The sequence below is a fragment of the Aythya ferina genome, assembly GCF_964211825.1.
Source record: "Aythya ferina genome assembly, chromosome: 24".
In the NCBI taxonomy this organism is placed as follows: Eukaryota; Metazoa; Chordata; class Aves; order Anseriformes; family Anatidae; genus Aythya; species Aythya ferina.
In genome coordinates, this window is record NC_140322.1 from 294,304 (window position 1) to 316,700 (window position 22,397).

Sequence of the window (22,397 nt, forward strand, 5' to 3'; positions counted from 1 at the left end):
ATCCTGACCTTTTAAGCCTCGCAAACAGAGCTTGTCTAACTACTGAACAGAAATTACACTGAGCCTGAAACATGCTTTTCAAGTAAACCTGTCTTCTTGGCTAGTAAAATAAATGCAAATGATAAACCATTACTACCCAGGATCTTGAAAAAGTTTATGTGTTTCCTATAACAGGAGGGAGGGGGAAAAAGAAGAGAATAATTGGCTCGAACAATGAAGTTGTTAAATCAGTTTCCTGTGAAATATTAGAAGTACAAGGGCAAAAACTAGCACCTATAGTCGTTCTGGTAATGCTAACGGGGTAAAAATACCATCATAAAACATTTCCACTTGAGCAGTTTGCTGAACTTCACGTTCTGCAACCTACACTAGACTACAAGAAGATATTAGACAATTCAGAACATTGTTTTGTTTGTTTTTCTCCTGAAGCTTTATTCAAAGCCTACAAGGAATCAAGTTTGCATCATCATCTATTCAAATCTGAATTAGCTTCAACGGTCCTTGTTTTCCTTTACCAGTATGCAAGGAAAAATAGAGTTCATTTGACCTATTCTTGTGCATTCTTTTTTTTTTGAATTTTGGACTCATTTTGTGTTTTCCCCTTCCCAACATAAAAAAGAAAACCTGAAAGAAAGTTCTCTCGTGTAAGAGAGAATTGTAAAGGACAATTTTAAACATCTGCAAGCAATTTTAATTCTAAACATTAGTTTTACATCCCATCATGCCCCCATCCAATCAACTCAAAGATGCCAAATAAACCCAAATAAAGCCAATTCAATAGGGATCTTTGGCATTTTAATGATATTTCTCAGACTAGTTCAGCAGTACTAATGCTTCAAAGTACAAAACGGTTCTTTTAACCTTTTTCTAATTTTTCCCCAGATGACTGCAAAAGGTTAAGTAACGCCATCATTAAAAGTAAAGCAGGTCCAAAACCTATAAACAACACACAAGCACAAGCTCTGCTCCTGAGGTTTCCACAAACCACATGCAGTGCTACATGGAAGGTATGATATATTTGGTTTGTGTGTGCTGGCAACAGTGTTTGCAGTAATACCCCACATCAGCCAGAGAAAATCTTAAAGCTGCTACAAATGCAAACAATTGACAAAAGCTGCTTTTTACCCCTGTTTGAGGGGTCTGCCTCACTCTTACTGCACATAGAAATATTTAACACTCGCTGCCACTTCAATGCTGGCAACTGAGACTTAGGTAACACTGGTATACTAAAAAGCAGTATTGTCGATCAAAATGGAGGGGGCCACCAGAGGATGTGTTATTTCTTGAAGAAAAAGCAAAACAAGTCACCTCCTTGAAAAAAAAAGTTAGAACTGGAGAGGTTAATCCTAGGAAAGTTTACAGATTTTACACTTGATTTGTTGGAGAATGCTGTGTATTGCTATTGGCTTTATTTCTGAAAATAAGATTTGCAAGCACTAGCAGCCTCTCCTCTCCAGAGAGTTCAGTCACTAACATCACGTTAGTGCTCTGAAAGCATTACTTCACATCAAAAACAAATACAAGGCCTCTGCTGAATATAGCCGTACCGCTTCTAAAATCTTAGGAAATCAAGATTCCTGGATTCATACCTCATCCTTCTCATCCACTACTTCAAAGATAGCAAAGTTATAGTTTAGGTGACATGCAGCATTGTGACGTTTATTCTTATGCATAAGAAGCAATACTACCTTAAAATCTTTAAAGAGAAGAATAGGCTGCACATTATTTGTGACAGTTATCCAATATTCGTTGCAGATTTGATCTAAGATTTGTTGATCCAAAATACTCACCTGGCAGTTTCTACTTGTGGGGTCTCAATGTGAAGTTAGTAAGATTCAGTATTCAGTTATAAGAATCTTCATGTCAGTTTTTAGTTTTACAGAAGAGCATCGTTTATCAAATTCAACAGAATTTATTGGACCAATTCTTTTTGATTACAACTGCTTGTAACATTTAAATTAAGGCTGTTGCTTAGTATCTGAGGACTTTTTTAAATTTTGGAAAATAAGACGTGAGATTTAGAAGTTGCTGACAAATATTTGTTCTACCAGCTGTACTGCTGCTTTTCAGATAAACCAAATATTTCTTACCTCTTCAGGTCAACTGTTGTGACACTAAACACCACTCCCTTCAGCCAAAGTATCATGAACAGCCTCTGAGAAAAAGGACAGTTTCCTATGCTTTCACCATCGCTGCCAGCCTGCAGAAGAGAACAGAGCACGACTATTAGAAGACAGAACTGTGCCATCTACAGGTGCTCACAACTACTAAAAGATCTTTAGAGACAGTAACAAAACAAACTCTATTGCCTGTGCTGTCTTCACATCACTAGCTCTTCTAAAGACCCAACAAGCTTACAGTCAAACCTAGGGTCATCTTGCAGGAACACTCCTTTCTTCTCAAAGTCCAGCCAATGTACCTGGAACAGATATCTTGATGGCACCTCCATATAATGCATAAAGATAAGCAACCTCAGAACATATCAACTCATTTCCTATACCAGGAAGGTATGCCTGGACTTCCACGTCATTTTGTTTCTGTGTTTTTTTATACCTGGACCTTCCAGTGATTTCTTTTTTTTTGTAGCAGACATAACTAGGATTTCATTACAGTCAAATTTACAAAAGCCACGCTTTTGACATCAGTTTTCTAAAGTCAACATTGTTCTTTGGCTTTATTCTTTATACCTTCTTCTACAAGGCACAGATAATTAACTACAGTCATCTTCCAATTTACTGCTCATCACACTGTGTGGTCCTGCTGAGACAACTGCAACCAGGAGCTACAGAACTTCATTGTGCTGCAGGTGCTGTAAGGACGGACGTAACTAAGTACATAGGGACTGAGCTGCCAAAACAGTAATATTCCAAAGACAGTTCTTATAGGCAATTTATCAACAAGCCTTTGTCCTTCCACAACAAAGTTCTATTGCATAATAACAGTAGGCCACTCCAGGGCACCCAGCGATGGCATGCATCTCATGATTGCTCTGACAATGAAGTACGTACTGCTGAGTTGGAAGATTTTAGTATTAAAGTAGGCTAGAATTAGACATTGGAATCCTCAAATCCTGTTAAAAAAATGAGCTTTTGAATAGAAAAATCGATTCAGTTCTTAAGACTGAGTATGTCAGATTATCTTGACATGTACTTTATGTCAAAAAATTATAGAATCTTGCTTACTATTATTAGAATATTTCCAAGAATAATTTTCATCAATGAAATTCTCAAGACCTAGCTAATCCTTTCATTGTTACTATTACCTGTTCCCTAGACAGCTTTAAAACACGTTGTAAAATATGCTGGCTGTACTCCTCTGAGAAAGTACCCAGGACAATTATGTTTACTAAACACCGCATAGTCACAATTGGAAGGGCTAAATACGAGGCCTGGGCAATGACTGGTAGAGATCCATCTTAAAAAAAAAAAAAAAGAAAAAAAATAGTTTAGGCACTCATGCAAAGGAATTGCTTTTTCTTCAATTCTCTGCCAGTTCCCAGCCATGCACTGAGCAGGGGCCCCAGCGGGGTGAAGGAAGAAAGACTGAGCAAGTTAAAAAGACTAACAGCAGGATTTTCAAAGATTGGGTAAAAGCTTTTCAGAGAAAGTGTCTTAAATTCAAAAAGCTATTTTATAAAAAAAATCAACTGCCTTTCCACAGATAAGCCATCTAGACATATCAGGACATGGGGATTCATGGCTTACAATACCTCAAGTTTATGCTTAGTTGTGGACATTATATAGAGCCATTTTTTTTCAAACATTTACTAGTTCCACTAATGAAGGTTAGAAAGAAGAAAAGTTGGTGGGTTGTTTTTGTTTGTTTGGTTTTTGCCTAAGTTACAAATTGCCTCCATTTTCTTGGGAAAGGAAATAAAACTGGTAGCTAATTAGCAGTATTAGATTGCCTTCAAAGCTGGCACATGACTTCTCAGTGTCTGGGAGCCTAAATTCTAAAAGCACCGACTGAAATGCGAAAAAAGGCAGTCTGGTTACTCAGGCCGTTTTGCTTTATACTGCTCAACACACAATTTTCTATTGAGCACATAACCATGGAAAGGATTGTAGCATTGTGGATGAGTGTGTTCCTACCTCACAACCTGCTAATGTGAAGGAAGAGCTCTCTCTGCGGTGTATTTCCAACAGATGTATGTTTTTACGGGTGTTAATATTTAACCACAATGCCCATCCCTCCAGATCACAGTGTATATTTCAGAATTTTCCACTGAAGCGGTTACTGTGTTTACACTGGAACAGACACTTTCTGCAGTTGAATTATGCCAACGTAGATTTGCACTTGTTTACTCCCCCCAAAAAACACCTTCAACACATGTAAAATCACCTCTTTTGAAAAACATTGAAAAAGACACCACCTCATCCCATCTGAGTAAGTACATACATGTATATTTTCCCGCCCAGTCTAATCGTTTCAAGCAGAAACGATTCTTTGATTCAGAATCGAGCCCCATCTTCAAGTTTTACACCAACTTCACCAACACTACGTAACACAAGGCACAGGCAGGAACGGCACAGGTGGGCACGTCCCATTCTGTTACGCTGTCCCCCACTCCCTCAGACGGAAAAGCCACCACACGTTTACCATAAAGCCACCACACGTTTATCGTAGAAGAGAACATGGGCATCTACCGGGGTGCAGCACCAAGACCGTGCGGCCGTCCCCTCGGCGCCTTGCAGCAGCTGCTCACGCCGCCGTCCTCAAGGGGCTCCGTGGGGCCACCCGCAGCAGCTCCCCTCGCTCTCCTTTCCTTCAGCACTTCTGACCTCGAGACCAGAGCTGGTGCAATACCACATGGCCAGAGGTCTTGTCTTATACATCCCATGTCTTCTTTCATGTACTACAATTCCACCACCGAGTTTTATCATTTCCAGTGGAAGATTAAAGAATTGTGACTGGAATAAACCAATCTCAAATTCAGGAAGCATTTTTGCTTGTACTACCAATGCAATCTTAGTCCATCTGAAACCCAAAACAAAACTGCTTTGAAGTCACAGAACTGAACAAAAATAAATCAAATTTTAAGGCATAGCACAGAACTGTGGCTTTCATTGAAGCCCAGTAACAAACCCAAAGCAATTCTTAATGAGGACCAAAAAAGGTGAAATGCATTTATGCTGTCCCACCAACTTGTACAGAAACTTTTCCTCTCTCTCAATATAAGCATAACATTCAAAATGAACAAACAACATGATCAATATCACCTACTTTTGTTTAAGCATTACAGAATTTTTAATTACTTTAAATCAGAGAAAAAGGATTACAGCCCCCTACCAAATAGTAATTTTATCAAAACCTAATGCATTTTCAAAGCTGCAACCAAACAGCTGAACTGAGCATAGACTTTTATATCTACATTCAAAAGTTTGTCCCACTTCTGCTCCAAAAAGTCCCGAGTTATTCTGAGCACATACTGGAAAAGGAATGCGGTCAGAACGCCAAGAAACTTCTGGCTTCGATGCTCTTGCGCCAAGGAATTCTGCTATGTAACTGTTTGCCCGAGAGGCCCGTTTTTTATCTTCCTGTATGTGATGCACTGAGAGCTGCAGCCCAGATCTGTTACAACCGCCACCACGAGCGGCACAGCGCTGGCAGGGCAGCACACGGTTCTCCTGCACATGGAACTTCCCTGGAGGGAGATGAGTTTGGTAGCTGCTGAGTCTCTGTCAGAGTTGGTGCAGGCTGATCTTCCCCCTGGAATACGTATCTGTGTCGGCAGTAAAGTACCTTTAAATATTGCAAGAATATTCTGATGTTCCACATGACTAGTCCTGCAGGGGATTATCATATAACAGTCATTTCTCAAGCTCACTGCTAGAAGCTAGAAATTTGGCAGTACCTGGTCTTTTAATTCAGGCCACAACATACCAAGGTATCTTCAGTCTCTAGTGCTCAGCCTCTAATCCTCAGCACAATCAGACTGAATATTAAACGTTGACTTCTCTATATGAACATCAGTCTAGATTATTTGTTACTTCAACAAGATTATACTCATTCTATACAGAAAAGCTAAGGACATCCAGTTGACTTGAATGAAGTTGTGTTACCCTCCAAACTGACCTCAACTAAGAAATACCTGAGCAGATGACAAAATGGACCTCACGTTACTTGTCAGGTGCTGGGCAGAGAAAGGGCTGGGCAGCCCCTGCAGCACACAGCGGGCAGGACTGCATGACAAACCGGGCTGCTTTTAAGAACAGAAGAGTCACAAGGCAGTAAAACAAACCAGTGTGCTCCCTGAGAAGACAATCTGATTTATCATAGCCCACAAACTTAAAACGACTAGCAACTTCTAATGGCAAGTACCTCAGATCATGCCAGCTACCTGAAGAAAATGATCTGCTTATCCCTCTGCCCAGGAGGCTCGGCTCAGCTGATCCAGGTGGTGCAGAAGCCACCGCCTTTCTCTTTCCCCAAAGCAGTGATTTCATTCAAATTAGATCGTCTTTCCCCAAAAAATTGAGAGTCTAAGTAATCATACATTTTTCTAACAGCTAAATAAGCTAACAGAAAAAAAAAAATCAATTAAAATTGTGAAATATTTGTGTTTACAAGAGCATAAAAATTAACTTGACTCCCACCACAATGACCTGCATGCATTTACTTTACCGAGGTAGCACTGAGGCTTACTGCAGACTAACAGAAATTGACAAGAAATGAAACACTCAAAAAGACCCATAGCCCTCATTATATAGTATACAGCTAAAATACTTGAGAGTAAAACAGAATTCTAGAAATCTTTGGTCCTGAAGGCTTGCAAAATTGTTTCCAACAGCAATCAGTTCAAAGGAGCATATTATGATTTTCCCAAACTGCATCAAATGACTGCAGAAATAAGTAAAGTCAAAGTGATGGGAAACGCAGTACAGCTCAGGCTCTGCCTATAGAAATAAATGCAAGAAAGGGCAGGGCAGTAGACCACCCCCCCTCAGGAATGAAGAACCATCAAAGCAATCTTTCCCAGATTTGATATACCAGGAAGAGGAGGGAAAAAAGTTTTGTTGAAGAAGGAAAAATCCAATTAAGAAACACATCACAGAATACTTCAAGAGGGGAAAAGAAAAGCAAAAAACACAGGTGTCAAAGCTAGTTACACCCCCAATAAAGTCTCCACTGATCTGAACAAGAAAATTGAACTTCAGCCTAGAGGATTAAAGTTCAAAATCAAGTAAACAGACTAGAAAAAAAAAAAGTAAAATGAAAAACAATCTCTATTTCAGTTCTAACTAATAAAAAAATGTGCTGGGAAATCTACAAGAGAAAACAGCATGATATATACCCATTACCTCAAAACAGAAGATAAAAATCACTCTCGCACAGTAAGCTCATTCAGAAAATGCGCAAATTAATAATCCTACATGGATTAGCGTTTTGAGAGGAAACAGTTTAAAGTAAACCAACAAAGTGATTCAAGTGAAAAACAAGCAGCAGTTCAAAACCCCAGAGATGAAAGAATATAGACAGGAGTGGTTTAATGTTCCACACAGGAATACGGAAAAGTCTGGCAGTATCAGTCTAAACCCTTGCAGCTTGCGCCTTTATCTTGCCGAGCTGGATAAACAGAATTCCATGCTGTTGACTGGGTAGGGCTCTCAGATAAGACGTAAGGAACCGGGTCTGCGCGAGGACCGCGAGGCTCTGCCGCAACACCCTCAGCAGCAGGACAGGCTTGAGGGTGTCGCAGGTACGTGCTGGTTTCGCCTGCCAAAACACACCTTAAAGGATCACAATGCCTGAAATATTAATGAGGCACCATTATGAGGAGAATATAGGTGATGAGGTGGTAGGATGCACAGGACAGAGAAAATGATGCACTGTCTGTAACATGTGATGTTAGATGGATTCTCGAGCTTCCAGACTTATTAGCTTGTGGGGGCAGTTGTTTTCATGGGAAGAACAGGTCAGGCAGCAAGTTAGAATCCAGCCCCAAACTCTGCTGCTAACTAAATCTGGTTCTGCCACATTTAATCCGAGGTATGACAAGACAAAGGGACACCTCTGTCCCCAGCTCCCCCTTCGCCTTGCCCCCGGGCTAGCAGATAGCTCGCATCCAGTCCAGCTCCTGGTGGCAGTGGGTCAGGCTGGGACGTACTGGGACGCTGCCCTGCTGGACTGGCACACTGTGTGTGATAGAGGAGGCCCAGATGTCTGACAGCCCAAAGGAGCTCCCTGCCACAATGAGCAAGTCAGACTGAAGGTCAGATCTAGGAAAAAAAAACACACAGCTGTAAAACCAACTGCAACCTGCAAAGGATTCAGAATACTAGAAGGACTTTCTTGCCATGTTGCAATATAGATCCAGTGTTGGATTGCAACTGCTGGAAATATATAACTAGTGGCAGCAGCGGGTCATTGCTTGTGATGCACAACAAATCCAAACACTCATTTTCATCTTCTTAGCAGCACTGGAAGTGATCAACTAAACCTTACTCTAACTTCAGCACTGAAAGATTGTTTCTAGGTACACAGCCTGCCGCTATAGGAGTCCTTTCTTTCAAATGCAGCTGTCCTGGGAAGCATAAAACAGAGTGCTGAAAAAATACCTTAACATGGAAAAGTTGAAGAACAGTACTATAAGGATAGACATACTAGCAGATGAAAACAAAATCTCAGGGTCTATTATTCAACCAACCAACCAGCACCTGCTACGGCAGCACAAACCAAGGGGCAGCCTTGGACAAGTCCTTGCAGCATGGTCCCTTCTCACACCAGACATATCAAAGAGTGCTCAAGCAACAAACACTTCACAAACATTGCAAGAATATCCTCTTGCCTTTTTTTACAAAAAAAAAATTGTAATTGTTGTTTATTTATTTATATGATTGAATGTCTCTGACAAGCACGCTGACTCCTACAATTCTTTTATGATGCTCAGAACATTCTAAATAAAACATCCAGCATCATTCTCATTACCTCAAAGGTCAGCAGTTTGACAAGTTATATAGCCATTAGTTCAAATTCACCTCTGTTCATCATGAGCCTACTGCATTAACAGGCACTACAGCATGCCTTTTTCTACATAATCTTGTTCTCCAAATCCATCATTAACTAACCTTCATCCTATGTCAACTGCTTTTGAACTCAGAAGGTAACTATTTTTATTAAGAGGTGTGTGCTTAACTTGCCTCTGCCTTCAACACCTACAAATAGGAAAGTATCTGCTAGGAAAAGAATGTACATCCATTTACAAACAGGCCAGATGATCTCAGAAAGCATCAAATTAAGCTTCCAGTGCCTATATCACAGCCTTATCCCTACATGAACTATATTGATTTGTGCAAGCCCTTGTTTGACCTTTAGAAGGAAACTTAGAGCTTGGTAGTACTACATCAACTTAGGTTTAAACTCTTAGATCACCAGAAAAGTAATTATTTAGTGCTAAAGAACAATTTAGATAATCATTGTTACCTTAAATAGCTGGAGTACTAAGAAAAGCATAGGGGAAAAAAAACAAAACAAGTCCAGTGCCCATACCTGGAATTAGCTGTAAATACAAGAAGCCTAAGATGATTAACCTGTATTTTCTGTGTGGTGATTGACACCTACCCCAACCTGGGGAAAAAGCAACCTTAGCTACTGCTGCCTCTGGACAAGCCGCATCTTCACCTCATTTGTAATTGATCCAACTTCCACTTCAGCTGATATTCCTGGAAACTAAGAAAGCTTTTAAAAAAATAAATGAATGAATTGGACTCCCAGTAAGTACTTGAGATCTATTAAACCAGAGAAAGGAATGTTTATCAGCCCATTCAAGCAGCCTCTTAAGTCATCACCTTTCCCATTAGCTGCTGCATCAGACATTTGGCTGTAGCAGCAACTGACCATTTTAGGATGATGCTGTATTTAACCTTGTGATGCTGTTCCTATCAAAATACTTAGGAGATTTGTCTTGTACAGTTTCATGCAGCTCTTGCTTATTTTCAGCATAAAACTTTTGGGAAAAGCTATGGGATTTTCATGATGTATTAAAATAACTTCATAATTCAGTAGAAATTAATTAAGCTCTTCTAGTTCTTTGGAGAAAAGACATTATCCCACATTCATCCTTTGGGAGAATTGGATGGAGAGTCAGATCAAAACCTGCATTAAATACTAACCACCATTTTCTTCAGTGGAGCAATTGGCTTAATGTTACAAATATAATGGTACGAACTTGGTATTACTGTGGATAGCCAGAGGCACAGCTTTCTCCTAGCCTGATGTAAGGAAAATTGATGTTATTAATAGCAGAAGCCTCACAGCTCATCTCTTCTACCCTTTTTATTCCAATGACAATACCTTTAACAAAGTGATTCAGTCGTAACAGACCTAAATAAAATAAATATGGCCAAACACACTGAAATCTGCTAAGTGACAGCTTGACACATTCTTGCAATTCCACAGTAGGAAAGGCAAGTATGCTGTTAACCATTCAGCACAACGTTTCTTTCCTCTCTCAGCTTATTAATTTGTTAATGAAGTGTGTGCTTCGGCTACACCCCAAGAGGCCCATTTCCAAGATCTCCCACCAAACACCAAAGCATCTATAGAAATCAGAGGAAGGAACAGCAAACCTGCATCACTGGGGTTCAGAAGACTGAGCACAATCTTAAATTTTAAGAATTCTTCAAATAACCCTTCGAACACACATCACTTCCGTGGGGCAAAACAAAGTGCCCCGTTTATGGTAGTGTACAGCCAGGTTCTCAGAGCGAGGAGGTGCTGCCAGCTGGGCAGGATGCCCCCAGCAGAGCCAGTGCTGGATGCCCAAAGGAGTCCCACATCGATACACAAGCGCTCACCCAGGAGTTTCAAAATTCTGGAAAAAAAATAACACAGCTAAGCACAACTGCCTCCAAATATGAAATCAACAGCAGTGTCCATGGAAGAATTGTCTGTAAATGGAAAAAATTGCTTGAATTCTCAAAATTTGCTGAAGAAGAGCTGCCATTTTCAACCTGCATCCCCCGCTAACGGCACATTCAATGCTCTAGCAAGGAAAACCATTCACTTAGACCAAAATCGGCGCTGGAATTTTTATTCTGTAGCTACTAGCACACGAAGGTTCCACGGGAGGCTTGCCCTCTGCTGCTTCTTGTTCCAGTGCAAGTGCTGAGCAATTCACTTACTAAGAGGCACCTCTGTGAACGTATTCCACACCCCTCGGGAAGCGGTATCCAAGGTCTTCATTCGCAGAGCAGAACTTCCTCCTTCAGGACATGTTGCCTTATCTCATTAAGATCCAGGACAGCATGTCTCATGAGGGCAGCTAAAACATCACTTTAAAAGAGTACAGAAATGTACTTATGCTTTCTTTCATTTTATTTTTAGACAAAACCACGTAAAAAACTATTTCCTTTATTTAAAAATAGCAGCTCTCCAAAGTACAGACCAAAGTCTCGCCAAAAGAGTAATTCTTTAACAGAGCCAAAACACTCTGAAGCTGATCCAGTAGCACTGACTGATCTCATCGGCTCTTCTCATGAAAATATACAGATGTGACTTCACTCCTGGATTACGCTCCTATATTTAGTTTATACCTAATATGGATATTCATTGCAGAACTCAGTCATTTCCTTTCCTCGTGCAAAGTTCTTTGTCCTTTGTCTAGCCAACAATACAAGGAATAAGTTTGAACTCCTAGAGAACTCGCACACAAAGACATCTGTAATTAATAGCAGTTTACCTTATACTTTTAACTTCAGCATAAACAAACAGCATTCAGAGCCCTGAAAATCAGATTATGCCACAAATGCATGTTTGACCTGAATTGAGAAAAAAAAATCAAAAAAAAAAGTTTAAGAAAAGACACTGTTCTCTTTTAAAGAAAAAAATATTTCAAGCAAAGAACATAAAGCCCCTGATGTCAAAGCTCTATTTAAACTCATATCAAGGCAAAATAATTGTTTTGGGATGTCTTAACTGTTAAAATGTTCAGAAACTCTTAATACAAAGGAAGAGCAGAACGAGTACCTGACACCTATTTTAGGAGTATACTGAATCGAAGAATATTCAAGAAAATGCAAGAAATAAAAAGTCGATTAGGACAAAAAGCAGTTGTTTCTTAAGGGTCATTTACAGAAGAACTTTGAATATAAAAATTGATTACATGGATTAACAAGTTCAGATGTAAACTATTTTTCCATAGACGGTCAACTTGCAACCAACCACCGGCTTCATTGAAGTTTGTTATTTTAGACAAACTTCAGGGCCTCACTTCTAGAAGTTCTTGCAGTCCCAAGTGCCTCTATCCTAAAGGAGAAGCCACCTCACCTTCTCCCACAGTCCAGTTAAGGCTTTACGGAATCGCCCTGCTCAGCTGGTTATCAGTTGCGAGGCCTAATCAGCAGAGGACATCTTCAAAAGAAAAATAAAATACCGACAAGTACATTTATTCAGCCTTAAATGTAGCTTCTGGGGAATTCTGCATAGCCCAGCAGGCCCTGGAGCTGCTGCAGGCGCAGTGCCTTGCGTTAGTCGCCTCACAGCGAATGCCCCCTCCACAGCCAACCTGAACGCACTCGCAGCAGTGAGGAAATAAGAGTGCACGGCTCTTCTGGTCCCTTCTAACTAAGGTACACTTAAATGCACACTTTGCAACCTCAGCGTACAAAAGTCACTTTCCGCAGCAGACAGATTACTGTTTAGCCAAAAGTCCAACAGATTCCCTGGCTAGGCGCCTAATACCAGACTTTCACGGGATAACACAGCCCTCAAAATCCACAAGTTCAGTGACAAAAGATGGCCGCAGAGCCAGCTGCTTCACTGCCCACCCTCTTCCCCTTAGAAGACGGGCAGGATTACTTCTCAAAGAGCTCTTTCTTCCCTCCCTGGTTCTTTCCATGAGCTTCGGCCAGGACAGCCTGCGCGGGGCCAGGCAGGGACGCCGCGAGGAACCACAACCGGCCGCTCGCCACGCTGGGGCCCAGAGTCCCGTTGGCCCCCCCAGCGGTGGAACCAAGCTCACAACCAGCCCTCACACCCAACCGCTACTTCTCAGCCATCGAGGCAACTCCCTCCAGAGGATTCTCATTCTCCTCAAATATTTTTGTATGATCTCTAGTGGCAAGTGTACTCTTCCCTGCTTCTGTGCATTCCTTACTACACACGTAGATGGCTGGACCGAAACACAGAAGCACAAGGCTCGCACTGCTCAGCCCTCGGCGTGCATTGCCCCCAACTTTCAATAGGACCCAGGTCCCAAAGCTTCTCCAGCAATACCTGGCCTAACCCACAGGCGCCTCTTTCCTTTTGAGCCTCCACTGCGCAGCCTGAGACGCTTCCCTTCGGATTTATGCTCAAAGAACGCCTTTGTGGCACACAGCCCCTGCGAACACCACAGAGCCGGTGACTCAGAAGCCCCGCTGCAGACGGCGGGCAGAGGAGCAGGCTGCACAGACGGCAAGCTGAGGCTCAGGGACTCCGCCAGGCCGCTCGCTGCGGGCAGAGGAAAAGCAGGCGAGCAACAAGCATCCTGCTACTGCGAAGCAAGCCTCAAGTTCTCCTGACCACCTGAGCTGCCAAGGTGCTAATCGCTGGCGAGGGGAGGGCAGATGCCAGTGAAAACCCTTATTGCTGTGGAAAGACATTCAGAAGCAATTTCACAATTAAGATAAAGTAATTCCTCTCCGTAACCCCTTTGGAAATTATTGCTAGAAGTTTTTAAGCTTATTTTCCAATGTTTTGGAAAAAAATGATGTCTAGACTTGGGGCCATCTCTCTATCTGTGAAGAATATGTTGCAAAGTGCACTGGTTCCTGCATCAGCAACCAGATCAAAAAAGACAAAGAGGTTTCTGGATATAAGAAGTCTCCCAAGAAGAAATTCAAACAATGTAGTTTGTTGGCCAAAGAAAAAGGCCTGATTCGCCACAATTAAGCACAGGTATACCACGATGGTTATGCTTCAGTGTACGACGGGATCCTTCACAATAAATAAGCCACACATGAAATGCTGCTATCCATACCAAATGCATACTGAGAAAGTTCTCAGGTGCTGAGGTTATTACACTAAAACCTCCAAAGGATGATCTTGTACATAAGGAAGAGATTTATCCAATAAGATTACCAAGTGACAAGCCTGCCCCTGACAACACCATCTCTGAGAAGCAATGTTATGTGTCTCTAGTTTTGTTATTTCTTCCCCTCCCTCCCCACCCCTTTTTTTTTTTTTTTTTTTTAGTTTTACAGCTGTATTGCAGTTGACAAAAAAATGACAATGAATAAGTTTATGGAATGATGTGTTATAAACCAACATACAGCAGCACGACAGATCAGACCTTACATAAAGACACTCAGGCAAAGAGCAGCCGTAGAACAAAGGCAGACCCACAAGCCAGCAGGACAGACAGATCGCGCTCCTTCACCCAGCACGGAGCTAGCATCGAGTCCGCTGCTAGTGATGCGGGCACACATCCCTTCTCTCTCAGAAGCTTCCACATCTAACTGAACAAACTGCATCTAGGTCCCAGAAGACAAAGTTCACCTGCCAAATTTCTCTTTAATTCAGCCATAGAGAAATGTAGATAAACTTCTGACGCAATCACTGGGAGTTTTAGAGGAGGATATTTATCAAATATGAATTCACAGCTTTTTCTCTACAGACAGCACAACTCACATCTGATTTTCAAAACAAGTGCCCAGTTTCACAAAGACATCTTATCTGAAAGCTGCTGGATATCCACAGCCTAATTAATTTACATGTATACACACGTCACACAGCTGAATACGACCATATATTCCTTAATGATTACCTATATCTACTATAAACCAATGTCTCCTGCCAACAGATATACGACTAGGAATTTCTTGTTTGTTGAGTTTGTTTTTTTTCCTTAACGCTGATCTCACTGATCGTCCATGTCTTCACCTTGCTATTGCAAGAAGAATGCGATTGCTGGCTGCCCTCTGGAACACCAAAGGCTGAGCTATAGGCAACTTCCATCCCCACCTCCTTTGTACACATCTTACTCTGCACAGGCTCTGTCCTGCGGTTTCTGCAGGAGAGTGGCTCTGTTTGACCAAAGCAGTCAGACATACTTTTTATTTACAGTAAAAATCCACACACGACCAACTAAATTGCAGTTATTAAAGGGCCAATATGAGCTGTATTCAGATCCCAATGCTTGAGTTTCTGTGTGCACGTTCATCACAGTGTAGTCTTCACTTTTCTGAAATGCCACCAGGGTATATAAAAATATTCATTAGACAATGGAAGTGGGCCTCCCTTATTAATAATACACATGAACATACAAGGAACTGAATGAAATCAGATACATCACTCGTTTCTCCTAACCAGCTCTCAGAAGACTTGAGAAATATTTTCACTTAGTTTAAAAGAGCCTGCAGGCAGCCCACCAGAGCTGTAACAAAAAAGCTCCTGAAGTTGCTTGTTATAAGACCAAGAAAGACATTATTCATGTCAGTTCCAGCACCACAATATAAACATTTTCTTACCTGAATATTCTAATTCTGCACAACCTTTATCACAGCCGATGAAAATACAGGTTATAACAGAATGATACACTACACTGTCTTCTTGAATAAGCCGAAGCAATCAGCATGTGTCTGACAGCCCTACGCAGCTATTTGTATCTGCACACTCCTTGCTGTGCCCACCCTATCCAGTTACTGATCACAGTTAAAAAGGATTCAAACACAACATTTTGGGCATGAAACCAAGCAGTTTCCCCTGCTTCACAGGTTTGTTTCTCAAGCTTTAACCCATACTTCTGTTTCATCTTAGTCTGGCTGCTACAATCCTTTGTACGCAGGTCATACAGTTGCCGCCCTTCAGCCGCAGGCATTTGGCACACATTTCTTTTTTCGTCAGGAAGTCCTGCCACCGCCTCTGTCTGAAGCACTTCGCAGACTGGCAGTGCACTGTTAGACCCGAGCCCCCACGCGCTGCTCAGAACGTTACCACAGTGTGAAGTCCTGTTCTCAGACTCAGCAGCATCAGACTTTTTCTGGTCTGCACCCACAGCCAGGTGAGAACTGCGCAGAACAGACAAAACCAGACACTGTGCTTTGCATTTATAAAAGAAAAAGATTAAATCAAATTCGGGTGCTCTGCTAAAAAGATGCTGTTAGTTCTATTGAAAAAATATAAATATCTTCCTCTCATTCACATGAAGCGATGCTCTGGGCAGTCAGACAGCAAACAAGACTTCTGTTAGCTTTACAGGGATCACTATTCCAGTAACACTTAACAGCTTCAGCCCAGTATGGGGCAGGTAGCAACACCAGATGAAACAACTATTTCCAGTGTTCAGGGGGGTAGAGGGTGTTCCTCCTCTGCAGGACTTTCCAGGAAAATAACCTTTACGTAAAGATCATGAAGACAGACAAAAATAAATCCCTTTTTGTCCTGAACTCTACTGCAAAGGCTGCCAGTATAGAGCTTGTAGCAGTCATTCATAACACTGGGAAAAGGCTTCCTTGAGGGAGATAGTACTCGCTGATAATCCCGAGCACAGCTGTCCTAAATCCATCCCAATAAAGAAATTTTAACCGAGGGTGACAGAAAAGTCCCCTGCTTTTTCCCTTTCATATTCATTGATGTCATTGCCAGTCCAATACTAATCAGAATCATTTTTTTTCTGACAAGTAATTTTATTCTTTCTTTCCTGCTGCTCCTCAAGCACGACACAGCCTCCTTGAAGAGATCCACACGGATTCACCCTGCCCCCAAACCCTTCTGCCATCAGTAACTGCTCTAATTTGTTTAAAAATAAAGACAAAAACTGGCGAATGAGCTTTAGGTTGGATGAAGGTAAGCGGGCACGTTACACCGAAGAAGTACTGCTGTAAATAATTCAGAGCAGCCTGGAACACAACTGCTGTCCCGGTGAGCTCGAACCGAGCTCTGGGAGCCTCCGTGCTCGGCCCAGGACCAGGCCTGGACCCCCCCCCCCGCACCTCCACACTGCTAACGAGTCAGAAAAGAGCGAAAGGCAACTTTTTTGGAGCACCACTTCATAAACTAGCGGCGTAGGAACGGCTTCTTGGCAAAGCCCCCGTGCCGTGCAGGAGACGCCCCCCGCCGCCCCCCGCGCCCGGCAGCCCCCAGGGCCCGGGGCTGGCCTCCCACCGCCCCCCCCCCCCCCCCCGGGAACCGCGTCCCGGGGCCCCTCGGCTGTTCCCGAGCCGCGTTTAAACGGGGAAACCGAGCCGCCCCCCCCGCGCCGCCCCGATAAGCGGCCCGGGGACGCGCAGCCCCGCGACAGGCGGCGACAGGGGCGACACGGCGACGCCCAGCGCGCGGCCACGCGGGGCTCGGCCACGCTGGGGCTGCCCCGAGCCGCCGCCACCGCCCCCCGCGGGCCCCGGGCGGGCGTTTTCCGCCCCGGCCCCGGCCCCGGCCCCAGCCCCAGCCCCGCGCCCCCCCCCCCCCAGCCCCGGCCCCTTTTGTGCGCGGCCGCCCCGCCCCGCCCCGCCCGGCCCGAGAGGAGCGCCCCGCGCCTCGGCCCCGGGACCCCGCGTGCGGCCCGGGGGCCCCGCGCCCGCTGCTGCGGGGGACGCGGAGCCCGTGGCGGGGGGAGACGGAAAGGGGAGGGGGGGGGGGGGGGGGCGCCCGGCGGCACGAGGGGAGCGGCGCCGGGCCCCGTACCTTGACGAAGAGCTCGATGACGGGCTCCTTGTCGCCCTCCTTGAGCCCGTTGACCGGCACGGACAGCGCCATGCTTCGCCCCTCGCCCGCAGCTGCCCCCCCGGGACGGCCGCCGCCCGCTCCGCCGCTCGCCTCGCCCGCCCTGCGCGCGACTGCGGCCCCGCCCCGGCGGCACGGGGACCCGCCGCGGCCGGCGCCCCGGGGGCGGGGCCAAGGCGGGGGGCGGGGCCAAGGCGAGGGGGCGGGGCCGAGGGGGCCAACGGTTCCCTGCGCGGGCCTCGGGGGTCGGCACTGGGCGGCGCGGGGGGGACCGTGGCGGAGGCCCGGTGGGCGCTGCCGGGCCCGGGGCGGCGGTGCCCGTTCCCGGTCGTTTCACCGAAGCTGCCCGGGGCCGCCCGCGACTCCCCGGGAGCTGCACCCAAGGCAGCTGAGGACCCTGCGGCCGGGACACGGTGGCACGCGGCGCCCAGCCCCGTCCCGCCGCGGGGGCCCCGCTGCCCTCAGCCCCTCAGAGCCGCACGTCCCTCAGCCGATTCCCGCTCCCCGCGAGTCCCCATCCACAGCAGGGAAGCGGCTGCCGGGCTCTCGCCGCGCCGCTAGGGCCGGGCAGCCGGCACGGCAAAGCCCTCGTGGCTCCCGCGGCCTCCTCACGGCGCTTGGCAGCCGCCTCCCCCGGGAGGTCCCTCCCCGCTGGCCTCTGTTTGTGGTGCGGAGCCCGGGGGCCGCGCTGATTCACAGGGTGGGACCGGCCGAGCGGGCAGTCGGTGTGTCACCGCCACCAACCCCGCTGGGAGCAGGACCACGCGTCCCAGCCCCGGCCAGGAACCTCAGCGAATAACCCACCCTAAATGACTTAGACCGTGCTACAAGGGTAGCTCTGTTGGAACAGGGCTGGGAGAGAGGGGCAGGGAGGGCAGGGGGGGGAGGGAAGAACACTTCCCCTGAGCGGGGTGGTCACGGAGCTCCGCGAGCGGCCCTTTGGGGCCTTCAGGGTCGCTTTTTGTGCATGACAGAAGAAATTTGCCCCAGTTGAGGCCCGTGTCCCCGGTGGATTCAGGAACTGCTGACAGGGGGCTTTAATTGCAAGGACACAGCAGCTCGCTGCCAGGTAAGGCCGTTAGCCTCTGCTGCTCGTCCGCTGCCTGCTGCAGCAGGCCGGGAGCTGAGCCGTGACCGGGCAGCACGGGGCCGCCACCACCCTGTGCCTCACCTGCCTTTTGTGCCCAAAGCTTCAAACTCGGAGGGATTTGCAAAAGCTGAAGTATTTTGTGCCTCCCCTCTCTACAGCAAAGACCCTGCTACTTTTGAGAAGGTAAGGAGTAGAGTACAAAGAACCAGCTCCCCCACAGAGCCACTACAAATAGGTGCAGAGGTCTGTAAGGCACTCTGTGTTGTGTTTTATTTTTATTTTACCAGCAGGACAAATCAGTTGCCAGGGCCATTTTTCCTCACTACCACTGAATTTCTTCTTTAACAAAAGAGTTCGCGTGGTGTTATCTTGCCGAGCAGCTAATAGCTTATTGCATTTATATCCAGCTGCACCAGCCTTGTCGGCTGGTTAACATCTTTTCAGTTATTTTACTTTTAGATGACATTTTCCTGGTTTCCAGCTGCCTCATACCAAAGCCCTCATCCTTCCCATTCAATCGAAACCTCTTTCTTTAACAATGTTCAGAACAGTTTTGAATGCTGAAAGCTCTCAGTTGTTTCTTAGTTCTGTAATTGCTGGTTATGTTATTCTGGCAGGTTTTTGCAGTAATACTTAGAATTAATTTGCCCAAGCTTTACAAAATAAATAACCAATCCTCTTAACGATTCATAGAGAAGTGAGTATTACCCACCTTTTACAGCTAGGAGAAGTGAGTCAGAAAAGTGACTTATTCAAAGCTAAATTTGCACCAAGTCAGGGAGTCAGAACAAAGCAGTTCAGGCCTCCCACCTATGCTCAGAGCAGCAGGTCACTCCCTCTATATTATTTTATGCTGTATTGAGAAGGCTTATTTCCATTTGTCAGAGCAGCAGTACAGTGTATTATTGTTTCATTTCTCTAGCACTTTGGCCTTTATGCAGCAATTTTCCATCTCAAACTTTCCAAGTGCTTTTGGAACTGGAGGCATCAGATGTTAAACATATCAAAGCAAGCGCTCTCCTGCCCCAGCCCTCGCTGCACAAACTCAGTCAGGGGCATTTGCTGCAGCATTGACCCCGGGGTTCAAAAGTGGCTCTTTATCCCTGAGTGGGATTTTTCAGGCACTGGAGGCACTCAGCATGCAGATCGTGTTGCAACTCAGCAGGACCACATGCCAAGTCTTCATCCTGTTTTTTAAACACAATGAATCTGCTTAGGGAAGAAAGGGTGCTGAGGAAAGGTTGGAAGACAAAAATGCCGCATAGCCCTGTGCTGGACCATCCAGTGTTGGCTGCAGCTGAAAACAAGAGCCCAGCCAGACTGAAGGATTTGTTGTATCAATATAAAGCCATGGTGGATGAAACTGTGAGAAGAACCTGCCCACAGACACCTATTAAAAGAAAAGCAGAAATGACTCCGCCTGGTTTAAAAATACCAGTATTCTCATTCCAGTGCTAATTTGGGCCTGTCTGCAGGCTGGGATGCTGCAAAACCCTTCCCCAGAGACTTGACAACGCGGAAGAGCAGAAGCACGGGCCCAGGGATTGCACATCCCAGAGGCTGTGCTGCGGTGGTGCCCCTTCGCAGAGTAACCCTGTAAGCTCCAGTCGCCCTCTGCCTCCTGTCCAAGCACAAAGTGGGATTTTTGGCTCTGTCCATCACCTGCTGTCTAGGATGGACTGTTTTTTCTTGCTGATATTGCTCATTTTTATTTTATTACCCCTGTGTTGAGCAGTGTTTGTTTATAGAGCTCATTGGAGGGTGTTAGCCCGCCAGACTTACAGGGATTGCGGGGGAGATCGAGCTTCTGTTTGTGTCAGACTGTTTGTAGTTTGCTGTAGCTCACAACCAGCTGTCCCTAGATAGCTCATTCTCATCCGGGGCGAATGCCAAATTTTAGCATTAACTGCACGCTCACAGAGCTGATCCCACAAGGCTCTGAAGCGAGCAGCTGAGGACATGCAGCACTGTGCCCAGAGTCAGCATCCAGCACTGGTGAAGAACGTAGTGGAAAAGAGCTCACTGCTGTGGGCTGGCACCAGAGGCAGGCAGAACTGCAGAGGGACGTGTCCCATATCATTATGTGGGGAGCTGACTTCATCCCACAATTTCTGGGTCACTCCTCTTTTGCACAGTCTGAGTTAACACTGCTCCAAGCACGAACACTGAAGGATAAATGCCTCTAGGAAGTGTTAATCGGGAACTTTTAGTGGAAGTAATTGCAGCTTAGAGACATTTAACAATCGATGTACTTTCCATGCAATAGCATTCTTTTTTTCTGGTTACTGGCATATGGTCCTTACCCCAGGGAGCTGGACAGTAATTAATGCATTTTGTGGTTAAATGTTCGGACTCAGCATCTCACGGCACCCAAGGAGAACAGAGGTAGACAAAGCGTGCATTGTCTGCAGGTTTCCCCAGCTTGTGTGAGTCCCCTAAACTGAGGCACGCTGGGGTCAGTTTTACAGGAACACTGGCAGAGTTTTCACCTCGCTTCCTTTAGAGTCACTGAAACATTGGGAAAGTTATCCTGCTGGCAGCTGGCTGCCCTTGGAGCTGAAGTCCAAGGGGTGGAAAAGGAAGGTTGGCTCTGAGGACCACACATACAGCACCAGTGGGAGGCTGGTGCCGTGCCTCGTCACCTTTCCATGTATTTCTTACTGCCCTGCTCTTAAAATTCAGATATTGGCCCATGCTGCAAAGGGTTTTCCTGTCCTGTTAGCATCAGGAAGCAAATTTAAAGATTTCAGCTTCACCTGCTGCAGAGAGGGACCTGGAAAGGACCGAAGGTGAGAGCTGGATGCTCAGCTGCATGAGAAGGAAGCTGGGACCCTCCCAGGACACATCCCCACTGAGCCCGCACACACCTGGGGCTCCTGCAAGAAAATCCCAAATCTATCACAGTGCTGGTTTTAAAAACTATTTGGAAAAAAGGACTTTTTCATCACCTACTTGAATATTTTTTTTATTTTCCTACCCTTATGCACAAAAGTTGCCTACAAGTAAATAAATGAAGAGCACTGACTATTTTCTTTTAAGGTCTTTGTCATTCCAGCTCTTTGAATTGCCTAATGTAATTTTGTTAAAGAAAACGGCACTAAGCAGCCTGCTTCTCTCAAAATACCAAGTTTGTCTATCTTTGGTTGGTTAAATGGTTAAATCAACCTCGCTATACTGAAATGCGGCAATCAAATGCCACCACCTGTGTTTCCTCCTGGATTTCCATCTCAGTGCAAAGTGAAAAGCCTGAAAGTTGCCAGTAGCTGGGGACTCCCCTAATGAACTCTTTATGTAATATCCAAGCGGCTCCCAGCTGGGTTTCAACACCATGGACTGGCTTCTGTCATGAAGCTTAAATGGAAGAAATGCTCTTTGATGTGGCTTTTTAATGGTCTGCAAGTCCTGTAAAAGACCCCGAGGGAAGATCTTGTGCTGAAAAGCAGTGCACAGCACAGACAGCCTCTGGTGCGCTGTGTGCTCCGTTGTGTGTGAGCTGAGGGTGGAAGCACCAGTCCCTTCATCAGCCTGCAAACAGCGTCTGCAGAGCATCAGCCCAATTAAAGCCATGACACCAAGACGGTCTATTTTCTCTCTGGTTACAGGTTAACATCAGAAAGAAAAATAAAAGAAGGGAAAGGAAAAAAAAAAAAATAAAGGAAACCCC

General features: G+C 45.3%; 1 protein-coding gene across 2 annotated transcripts in view; it reads right to left on the minus strand.

Annotated features, from left to right (window-relative positions):
• Window positions 1-17,760, minus strand: part of CLIC4 (chloride intracellular channel 4) — a 29,272-nt gene extending 11,512 nt beyond the window's left edge. The window contains exons 1-3 of one of the 2 annotated variants that reach the window (XM_084496875.1): window positions 4,399-4,483; window positions 3,263-3,414; window positions 2,091-2,200 (exon numbers count right to left, since the gene is read on the minus strand). In XM_084496875.1, the coding sequence (XP_084353001.1) occupies window positions 2,091-2,200; window positions 3,263-3,414; window positions 4,399-4,468 (332 nt within the window). In that variant the 5' untranslated portion in view covers window positions 4,469-4,483. Of the gene's footprint in view, window positions 1-2,090; window positions 2,201-3,262; window positions 3,415-4,398; window positions 4,484-17,604 lie in introns of those variants that run through there. The other variant, XM_084496876.1, reaches the window with a different exon arrangement.
• Window positions 17,761-22,397: the final 4,637 nt, after the last annotated feature.